The 10,504-nt window shown below is 58.9% G+C and overlaps 2 protein-coding genes across 2 annotated transcripts; one reads left to right on the top strand and one right to left on the bottom strand.

The window, feature by feature from the left end:
* Positions 1-338: 338 nt before the first annotated feature.
* Positions 339-5,298, top strand: PLPBP (pyridoxal phosphate binding protein). The gene is made up of 8 exons (XM_074808148.1): positions 339-476; positions 947-1,054; positions 1,271-1,306; positions 1,901-1,976; positions 2,139-2,273; positions 2,472-2,614; positions 3,246-3,344; positions 3,649-5,298. The coding sequence occupies exons 1-8, from the start codon at positions 381-383 to the stop codon at positions 3,784-3,786; spliced, it is 831 nt and encodes a 276-aa protein (XP_074664249.1). The 5' UTR covers positions 339-380; the 3' UTR covers positions 3,787-5,298.
* A 402-nt stretch (positions 5,299-5,700) lies between these two features.
* Positions 5,701-10,316, bottom strand: LOC141916068 (uncharacterized). The gene is made up of 2 exons (XM_074808152.1): positions 9,167-10,316; positions 5,701-9,068 (listed from the first exon to the last, which is right to left on the bottom strand). Exon 1 carries the CDS (start codon positions 10,232-10,234, stop codon positions 9,293-9,295), a length of 942 nt encoding a protein of 313 aa, XP_074664253.1. The 5' UTR covers positions 10,235-10,316; the 3' UTR covers positions 5,701-9,068; positions 9,167-9,292.
* Between the last annotated feature and the right edge of the window lie 188 nt (positions 10,317-10,504).

The raw sequence follows: 10,504 nt of genomic DNA on the forward strand, positions 1-10,504 counted from the left end.
GATTTGTCACTAATTTTGGCCAAAACCCACGACAGGCATGCGGGGAGGGAGGGAAGGGGAGTGCCCGCGCTGCAGGCAGCCCCCGCCAGGCCCTGCGGCCCAGCCTTTCCCCTCAGGAGCCCGTGGAGGCTGGCGGCCGGTCCCCCATGGCGCGGGGAGCGGGGACCGCCCCGGGCCTTGGCGCTGCCCTCAGCGCTGCCCGCCATGGCGCCCGCCGACCTTCCCAAGATGGCGGAGACACCGCCCCCGGGCCCTGCCCCGCCGCTCCCATTGGCCAGCGTTGCGCGGCGGAGCGATCCCATTGGCCGCGGGAGGGGGAGAGGCGGGGCGGGGCTTGCGCGTGTGTGCGTGTGTGGCGGAAGCGGCGGGGCCGGCCGGGGATGTGGAGAGCGGGCATGGCCGCCGCGGACGGGCTGGGCCCGGCTCTGCGGGCCGTCACCGAGCAGGTGCAGCAGGCGGCGGCGCGGAGGCCGCAGGTGAGGGGCGGCGGAGCCGCCCGGCGGGGCGCGGAGGGGGCCGGAGTCGCGTCGACGGTGGGTGGGAGCCCTTACCCCACCGGGGTAGGCCCGCTCGCCATGGCGGCGGGTCCTCTATCACCATAGAGACGGGCCCCGCATCGTGAGGGCACGTCCCTCGTCACCATGGAGACAGCCCCCATCACCACAGAGATGGGCCCAGCATAGAGGCAGGTGTCTGTTCCCCCCAGCAAGGGAGGCAGGACCTCGTCATGGACCTTAGAGATAGGCCTCCCCCTCCACTAGAGTCAGGGCTAGGTAGAGACGGGCGCCTCATCGCCATGGAGGCCACCTCACCCCCTCCCATGGCAGCCCCAGGCTGTGGGGTGACTTGAGTTGGGGCTGGGGGGCCTGGCTGGGTGCTGCAGGACACTGGGGAGAGCGTGGGGCAGGTTGGAGCCTCCCCCGAGCATCCCCCTCACCTTCTGCAGGGGCTCCCGGCCGTGCAGCCGCGGCTGGTGGCCGTCAGCAAGACGAAGCCGGCAGAGATGGTGATCGATGCCTACAGCCATGGGCAGCGCAGCTTCGGGGAGAACTACGTGAGTTGGCTGGGCCCCACGGGTGTGCGAGTGGGTCCCCACGCACCGGGCAGCCCGACGCGTGTGGCTCTGTGCGTGGGGAGCCAGGCTCAGGCCCCTGGCCTGGGATTTATGAGCGCACGTTGGTCCCAGGAACATCCATTCCAGAGAGACCATTCTTACAGTGCGGGCATGCCTGGCGTGGTTTTAACGAGAGATTGTCTTGTATTCCCCTAGGTTCAAGAGTTGCTAGAAAAGGCATCAGATTCCAGAGTGAGTATGCAGTTCCTTATATAGTCTCTCTTCTTATATGGCTGTGCCCTGAGAGCTGTTTAGCAAAAGTCCTGGTTTTTGTTAGGGATTTGGCGATGGAGGCTGTTTGATCCTTGTCTGTTCAGATAAACAGTGGGGTTATTCTTATCTCTTTGCTTCTGCCCCGTTCCCCCTCCTTGCCTTGCTGGCTCCAGAGGATTCTGTGAATACGTGCACCTTAGTCATAAAGTATTTGTCTGAACAAATGCTTTACCTTTTGTGCTTTCTGCTGTAGGAGACGCAGCAGTCCTCCTTGAAAAAAATGGTAGCACTCAGTTTAGAGAAAACATACAATTTTATGATTGTTCAGTTACAAAAGAGCTTTGCCCTCCCCGTTCACTGTGTAACGCTCTGCAGCCACAGCCCTGTTCCTCTCCAGACTGTGAAGCAATCTCAGTACACACCACGAGCACTGCCTGAGCCCTGTCTCTCAGGGTAAACAAAAGAAGAAGATTGGGTGTCTGGTATTCTGTTTGTGGGCAAACTAAGACTTAAGTACTGTGTGGGGGAAGAGGGAATTGCCATTCAAACCTAACTGTTCCTCTCTGCTTTCAGATTCTGTCCTCTTGTCCGGAGATTAAGTGGCATTTTATTGGCCATCTGCAGAAAAATAACGTCAACAAGTTGATCGGTAAACTACTGATTTTTATGTGCAGTGACCCTGTGGACAATAGTCTTCCAGTGTTTAAATAATAACAGCCTCACGTACATTAACTCACCAGAGCGAGCTGAGTTGTAGGTACAAAAATTTCTGCACCAGCAGAATTGCCCTCAGCCTGTGTTTTCTCCCCAGCTGTCCCTAACCTGTTCATGTTGGAAACGGTGGATTCTGTGAAACTGGCTGACAGAGTCAACAGCTCATGGCAGAAAAAAGGGGCATCTCAGAAGCTGAAGGTCATGGTGCAAGTTAACACAAGTGGAGAAGACAGTAAGTGTTTTTTTCTGATGATGTACAGGTTCTTCCTGCTGACTTGACGGAAACAACCTGAACGGGATGGGTTGGTTTGTGCTCTTACAGCGTTTCTCTGAGCTAAGGTGAAACTTGTTCATCTGTCAGCTTCTGCCTGGCTGCGGGGAGGGGACGTCTCTGGCAGAGCTTGGCACAAATCTCCCTGCTTTTTGCCAGGTAAGCACGGCCTTCCTCCCAGAGACACCACGGCGGCTGTGGAGCACGTCCTCAACAAGTGTCCAAGCCTGGAGTTTGTGGGGCTGATGACGATCGGCAGCGTTGGGCACGACCTCAGTAAGGGGCCAAATCCTGACTTCCAGGTAAGACTTTCTAGGAAAAAATGTCAGCTGTTGGCTGGCCTCCCGTTACAGTCTGTCGCCTGTCGCGGCCAGACCAGCGTGCAGGCCAGCTGTCAGCGTGACTGGATGTTCTCAGCAGAAACACCTGTTCAGAGCAGTACAGAGCTCTGAAGCACCGGTGTTAATGCAGCTGTTGGGCTCTTTTCTTCAGAGGCCTGGTGCCCGTTTGCATTTGTTTCTCTGAAGCTGTAGCCAGGGTGTTGGCAGGGGCAGCGACTGCTGTCCCGGATCCACCGTGCTGCATTCAGACGAGGTTTGCAGCCGTCCTTTGCACACTGAGTGCTCAGGGCTGCATCAGGCAGAGGAACTGGGTCTGCCTTCCTCGTCTGTCACATTGGTGTGATAATTGGATGTCTTCAGGAGATGTGTAGACTTGTAAGTGCCTGTGTTGTCAGTAACGTAGCCTGTAACGGGAAATCTCCAGGCACTGCTACGGTGCTGCGGAGCCAGCTTCAGTGGGAAGTGTGGGAGCTTCACGTTCTGTGTGAAGGAGACTTCAAAGAAAGGCAGAAATGGAGATCTGTGAAACCTGAAACTGAGCTGGCATGGCTGTCAAGTGTCTGATCCTCTCTTCTTTCCTCCTCCCTTCTAGATGCTGCTGTCTTTGCGGCAGGAAGTGTGTGAAAAGCTCAGTCTCCCCGTTGAGAAGGTGGAGCTGAGCATGGGCATGTCCACGGACTTCCAGCACGCAGTAAGTCTGGTTTCCTCCTGCCACCCCTTCTCTCGGGAGACGAGCAGTAGGCGCCCCAAAGCCCAGCCCAGGCATCGCCCATCTGGGCCTCTTAGGCCTCGCCTTGGCTGGAGATCCTGACAGTGCTGTTCCATGAGAAACAGCTCTCCTGGCCCCGGGGCGGAGTCCTGGGTTCAGAACAGACCCCGGCTGTAGCGCGGATGGCGAGTGGGTGGGGACCCGTCCTGGGACACGGCGAGCGGGCTGTGATGGCGGGTGCAGGGGGCAGCCCTGCCCTGAACTCCTCCTTTCTGTCTCTTCGTAGATAGAGGTTGGATCCACAAACGTCAGGATTGGAAGCACTATTTTTGGAGAGCGGGATTATTCCAACAAAGCAGGCGGTGGCAAGGCCCCTGCTGAAACGAAAGGCAAAACGGAGACCTTGACAGTGCAGGGTCATTAGATGGGGGAGAAAAAAAGTGGCCTCGAGAGAGGACAGATGATGGGAGACCTCACTATGCATTCTTACCTCCCTCCGTGTCGGCACCGATCATGATGGAGAGGGAATTCCTCATAACAGAACAGAGGCCAGAAATGCCTCATAATTTATTGTGATTATAGAGTACCCATAGAAACAGGAAATTTTTATAACCAACAAATGATAAGAAAATTTATGGTTGGAAGTGACTGTGGTATCTCGGCTCCTCCGGGGTCATTACGAACAGTGACTTTTGGATAACTAGGTGGAACAAACCAAATACTTGCCAGGATGGAGCTGCTAATGAGCAAGATGTATCTGCAGCAGTGTCGGTGATTACGTTTTCACTGAGGACTAAAATTTTCATTAAACAAGTTATAAATCTTGCCAGCGACGTATAAATGTTTCCCCGAATAAAAGTTCTGTGCACGGTCACTACTGAGGGAGACTGGGACAGTGGAGAGGCCGTATCCCTTTGAACAGACAACAAGCACACAAGGATGGAGGAGGAACACAGCTGCCAGCATGAGATCCTGGCGGAATGTTTTGGACACAGATCGCAGGCGTGGGAGTGTCTTTTCGGCTGGAGCTTATGTTTGTTCTTTTCAGGCTGACACTGTGAACTTTTCCCATTGGTTCTGTGTCTGCTGAGATCTGGGATGCTTTCAACCTTCCCCCTCCCCTCTTGTGAAGTGTTGTTAGGAGTTATTTTCATCCTGCGTTGTAGTTCTTGACGCTGTACGTTCTTTTTTTGGTCAGAACGGGGCCTTTCTGCCAGCTCCTTGGTCTGCCATCAGCTCGCTGTTGCTTTCCAGGGCAAGTCACTTCACCGTCGGGTGCCTCCACCACCCCGTCTGCATCTGTACGAGGAGAATATTTGCATGTGCACGGGGCAGCGGTGGGGTTTGCTGGAGGCCCTGCAGGAGAAGTACTTCAGAAAGTATTATTGTTCCACCGTGTTCTAGGTTCCTGCAAAACAAATCCTAGCGCCAACAGAGCTTCTAGGCTGTGTCTTAATATCTTAAGCGCTGGTCTAGCCTTGGCTTCTGGAGGAGGGAAACGGGACTCTCAGTGCAGTAACTGTTTCATTGGGGTGGGAGCAGAAGCTCCTGCGCTGTCACATGCTGGTTTTGGCCAACAGTAGCTACAGCAAGTCTCTTGTAACCTGTGTTCAGCCACATTTTGGGGCTTTTGTGTGCTGCGAAGAGGAGGAGACGTTGGTTGCCAGCAGGAACATCCTTCCCAGGCTTTTCTCTGTGTGCGTGTGGTTAAATCTCGCTGTTGGTTTTACTCTCTGACTCTAAACGCTGAATGTAAATGAAAAGAGTCAACTCTAACACCAACCTGTCATAGCTACATGGTTTAGAAGCAACGTGCAGTCTGAGCTGCCCTCGGCACTGCACCATGTGGTGTTTCATAGTCTATTAATAAAAAGTGGTGAATTTTAATACCATCTGTGCCAACTATAAAGCTATTAAAGATGTTATTTTTATGTTCCAGCGTTGTCAGTGCCCTGAGTTGTTGCTGAAGCTGTTCCCCTAACCCGGAGCTGCTGTTGAGTGAGATTTGCGTGTCCGGGGGTGGAGGGAGGGGGTGGTTGGAAGGACGGCGGAGGCAGGGCTGGCCGGGGAAGGGGAGCTCACTTTGTCGGGAGAAAAACCCCTCTGCGGAGTGGGGTGAAGTGTCGGCGGGCGAGAGGTGTTTCTGGAGAAGCCCTCTGGGTGGCACTGCTCCCCTGGCCCGCTGGGGAGGCACAACCCCTCCTCGGCCGCCTGACAGGTACGGATCGAAAATGAGTCTCAAAAATTAACTCTCATTTCCCATCTGATGGTCGAAGCGAAGCCCTTCCTCCTCCACATCTCCCCCCAGAATTTCAGCACCACGCACTGACCGCAGATCTGCAAATTTCACCACGTTTAAAGCCTTTGGTTTATTTTACAGAACGCAGGACGCCCGCTCTGTCAGGATTTGGCTCCAGCGTGCACGAACTGCAGCGTCCCTGCAGCGCGTTTGCTGTGTCGAATGTGGCCGGAGCTCTCCGCAGCAAGCGAGGAACGAAGGTGAACCGCTACTGCGCTGACACAGCCGCGGGGGTTGTGAGCCTGAGGGGGGGATCAGGGCCCCCCAGCTCTGCTCGCCCCTCACTGCTGGCCCGTTCCCACCAGCCTGCGGCTCCCAAACCAGCTGCGCTGCCGCAGCTCGCTCTGCCCGCGCACGGAACGGCGGGACGGGCTCACGCTGAGAATTGTCTTTGCGTCGTGGCTCACGTCCCCTTTTGCTTTTCCTCTTTCAGTCATTTTGTGCTTATTTCCCGAGTTGAAACTGGGCGCTAGCCAAGCTTAACGGAGTAGTCAGTGGTGTAAACGGGGAGGTGAGGCTGCGGGGCTGGGCAAGGCTTGTCCTGGTTTCCGTGCCCGGGAGCTCTGGCTCAGCACAGCGGTGGTTTAGGAGCGGCCTGGCTCAGGAGAGCGCGCCGGCCTCTGGATTTCTGATCTGCCTCCGTAGCGTCTGCTAAAACGTTTGGGACTCCCTCAGCTTTGGCAGGGGCCTCCTGCGTGGGACCGTGTGTGTCTCGATGGTTCTGGGGGCGCTCTCTGCTGCGGGACCCCTCTGCCCTCCGGCCAGGCCGCGCAGTGGCCTGTGGGGAGCAGCTTGGGTGCTGTGCCAAGGCGCTGGCGAGGAGACCAGCGTCAGCTTCTGCTCCTTCCTCTGCAGTTGTTTCTCGCGCCCATCCTGCTTCCAACAGGCTTTTTCCCTTCTTGACCGCGTCGTGCCGCAGAGCTTTGCCGTGCTCCTCCCGTGGCCGAGTCCACAGCGCCCACTGGCACCTTCTGTTCCTCCTCGAGGCGGGAGGGTGCGGAGCCACAGTGTCGGTGACGCCGGACACCTGCCCGGGGGGGAGCGGGCGCAGACCACCCACTCCTTCCGCAGAGGTCACCCGGCAGATGGGAACTGCTGGTCACTGGAGTGGAGCCAAGGAGTGGGAGATGAAAGGCTCCCTGGCCTCTTAATGAACCGCTCCCCGCGCAGGCACCTCGGCCCCCCGCCACCCCAGCTTTATTTACATCTATTAAAAGCTCTCAGCCGGTTTATTGGAGCAGCAGTGCTGTCGCTCCCCGCGCCTCGGGGCAATGTCACTGTCAATATTTGCCTTGGAGGAATGTGCCCGGCAGACGGAGGCTGGTTGTGCGGCCGGAGGGGCTCCTCCTCCCTCGTGACCCGCAGCCCTTGCTGCTGGCCAATGGTGCAGGCTCCGTCACCTCCCGGGGCAGAGGCACCGGCTTTCCTGGCTGTCCCCTGAGGTGACCCTTGTTGCCACACTGCCCCTTGGATGGGGGCTGGCCAGGCTGACCCCCCCTCCGAGCCACACCGGCATGCGGAGCAGCGTTTCCCATGTGCTGCGGAGAAAAACCTTCCCGGGGGCTTGGGGAGCATCTGTGGGCAGATTTGGCTGCCTCTAAAAGGAATAAAACTGCCGGTTGTGCTGGACGGAGTGATGTGCTGCTGCTTCTCCTTTCCAGGCTCCTGGGGAGATGGGCTGGCTGCCCGAGGCCATCCTCATCCTCGGGAAAGAAGCAGCAGCCTCTCCTGTTAGAGAAACTGAAGCTGCTGAGCTCCGCAGGCTCCGGTTACCCCTTAGGTGAGAGTCCCGCCGTCCTTCGCTCGCCTTCCCGTACAAAGCCAGGCTTCATTTATTTTTTATCCCATACTATCCTTTGTGTTGCGGTGTCTGGAGCAAAGCTTGGCCTCCCTGCCAGATCGCAGCGCGAGCTGGGGGTGCGCTGCAGGCAGCAGATGTGCCGGGAGGCAGCGGGAGGGCTGGGGGGGACACCAGCGCGCCTGCTCCCCGACGCCTGGCACCCGCTGCCGTAGCCAGGCCTGGTCCCAGCGCCCGGCACCCCGCAGGCAGGCGCAGGGTGCTCGGCTTGCTGGAGAAAATCGAGAGATTTGGGTCAGTTCCCTGCTCTGCCTCGGGCTCCCGCTGCGGCCGGGATGCTGCGGGCAGGTGAGAGCCTGGGGGTGGCCGGGAGCCGCTTGGCCCCGGGGCAGAGCCCGCTGCAGCCCTTCAAAGTGGAAAGTGTGTTTATTTCTGGGATATCGGGTTTCCGGCAGGAAGGCCAGCAACTGCCAAGGTTTTTATTGGATCCCAGTGAAAGGAATTTTTAGAGAGTCCTGTGCTTGTTGTCTTTCCCTGTGCCTGCAGCGGTTGAGGAGCGTTTTTACCTTTGAATGGGAGTAAGGGGCAGGGGGATTTGGCACCCGGCACCGGCACGTCCGTGGTGATGGAGTTTCAAACAGGTTGCCTTGTTCTCTCCAGGGCAGGAGGCATCAGGAGGGGTCGGGGCTGGGAAAGCATCAAGAGGGACTTGGAAGTAGTTGAAAGAACCTGAACTCCGTCAGGCTCGAAGCATGTGGGAAGTGTTGCTTGAGCTCGGCCCTCATAGCGGGGCTGGGGCCGGGTATTTCACATTTGTTAGTAGTTTGGACAAGGTTTTGACTGTTCTTGGAGGTGATTTTATAGGAGATTGAAATTCTGAAGACCACGTACAGTGGCTTGATTGCTTCAATGTGTCGTGGAGACAGCTCCAGAGCTCTGATTGCTCTTGGATGCTGCCGGCACTGACCCAACACCCTCCAGGGCCCGAGCTCCGTGCCCAGTCCCATTTCTGTCCACGCACGGGGAGCTCTTGGCTGAACGCTGGGGGCTCCCTGGGCCCCTCCTCACCCGGCGGCAGAGCCACTGCCCCGAGGAAGGGGAGGACGAGAGGGGCAGCGGCTGTGCTTTGGGTCGGGGTCAGAGCTCGGGAGGAACGGGAGCGCGAGCAGCTCCCCGGCTCTCCCCACGGAGGAGAAACCAAACGGGCCGTTGAGGCGACGCGGAATCCCGCGGGGGGAGAGTGCTCCGGAGCAGCCGGGCCACCCGCGGCGAGCTGTGAGCCCGGGCTCTGCTCGAGGGCCCTCGGCACCGCAGCATCGGGCCGTTCCCTCAGGGACGAGACGCTGAAATCTTGCGTCTCGTGCTGATGGGCGCAGAGGCAAGCAGTGCTGCACGGTGGCTGCGGGCGCTGGAGCTCTGGGAGACAAGAATTTCTTTATTTAGGGCTTGATCCGGTGGAAGGAGGTGGCTGAGCCCTGTGCACTGCGGCGTTCGGGGTCGCGTCCCTGGTTGGGGCTGGGCTTGGCGGGCTCCAGATCGCCAGGCGAGCGGCCTCTGCTCCGTGTTGGGGCGCCCGGGGAGAGCCGTGGGCTCCGGCCTGCAGGCTCGTCTGCTCCAGGAGGAGGAGGGGAAACCACTCGTGCTTTCTGCAGCGTTTGAAGTGGGAGGCACAGCTCACTGTTTGGGTTTTGGGGAGGGGTTTCATACTGTGCAGATGCTCGCAGGATCTCTGAGCGGATACTGGACACGAGCGGTTTCCTGTTGCTCTTCCAGGATCTGGGACCAGCATCCTGCAGCGCTGAGCACTGGAGAGTCGCTTCTGCAGTGGAAATTTCACTCAGTGGAAAAAAAAAAAAAAAAAAAGAAAGGAGGAGATGTGGGTACACTGTTGATTGTCATTTTTTTACTGACAGGATGATGCCAGTCTCCGGGGCTCTGGGGTCCTGTGGCTGACCCCAGGGGCTGGGGGTCTGCGGGGGGTGCCGCTGGCCACGGAGGAGCCCCTGGGGCCACGGTCCCTGTCCCTGCTGGGGGCCGTGAGCGCCCGGGCAGGGAGGAGCTGGAGAAGCGGCTGACGAGCTGCCAACGCTGCCGAACAACAGCGCGTCGTGTGGAAACAGCTTGGGAGTGTGCGCCGAGGAGTATCCCCTCCTTCCGACGCCCACTGCCGCAGCAAGGCGTATTTATTTGGAGAAAGGAGTAAATTTCTTTTCCCCTCCAGGAACTATTGGTCCTAGAGAGAAACCGCATTCCCAGAGTCGCCTCTTGTCGTCCTTCCATGACCCTCTTCCTCCGCGCCCTGGCGCGGGGGCCCGGGGACGACTTTGCTGCTTTTGATCCCTTTTGATTTGAAGCTGCAGTGACTCGGAGGAGCTGAGCCCCCGGGGTGGGGGGGGAGAGGGCTGGGGGCAGCGCAGGAGGCAGAGGGGACGTGGGAGGGGGGAGCGGGAAGAAAAATATTGAACTTGGTGTGAAAAACAGTGAAGCAAACGGGGAAGGCGAGAAGGGAAGAGTGTTAATGGCGGAGCAGAGGCCGGGAGGGGTCGGAGCAGCTCTGTGAGCTTGGGGAGGGGGTTCCTCCGTGGCACGGGGTGCCGGAACAGGGGACCTGCGTGTCCCCACCCTGGACCCAGCGCCTGGGGCCCGTCGCAGCCGGGGCACTACAGCGAGGCGTCGCGCCGGGGCCCGTACGGACCACGCAGGGCTCCGGCCCTCACCGCTGCTGCCCGGGGCTCCGCTCGGGACCCGGCGGGGCTGGAGGATGCTCTGGTCCATGGGGCTGGAGCTCCTGGCGCTGTGGGACCCCACGGGGGTCCAGCCCCAGCCCACGGGGGTCCCGCTCTCTCCCACACAGCTCCAGGACCCCACCGAGCTCCATCTCCAGCCCACGGGGTCCGGCTCTTTCCCACGGAGCTCCAGCCCCTGTCCATGGGCGACTCCATCTCCCTCCCACGCAGCTCCAGGACCCCACGGAGCTCCAGCCCCGGCCCACGGGGGAATCCCATCTCTCTCCCACCCGTTTTTGGGGGGGAGGCGAGCCGGTGC

Source organism: Strix aluco, chromosome 28 (genome assembly GCF_031877795.1).
Source record: "Strix aluco isolate bStrAlu1 chromosome 28, bStrAlu1.hap1, whole genome shotgun sequence".
Classification (NCBI taxonomy): domain Eukaryota; kingdom Metazoa; phylum Chordata; class Aves; order Strigiformes; family Strigidae; genus Strix; species Strix aluco.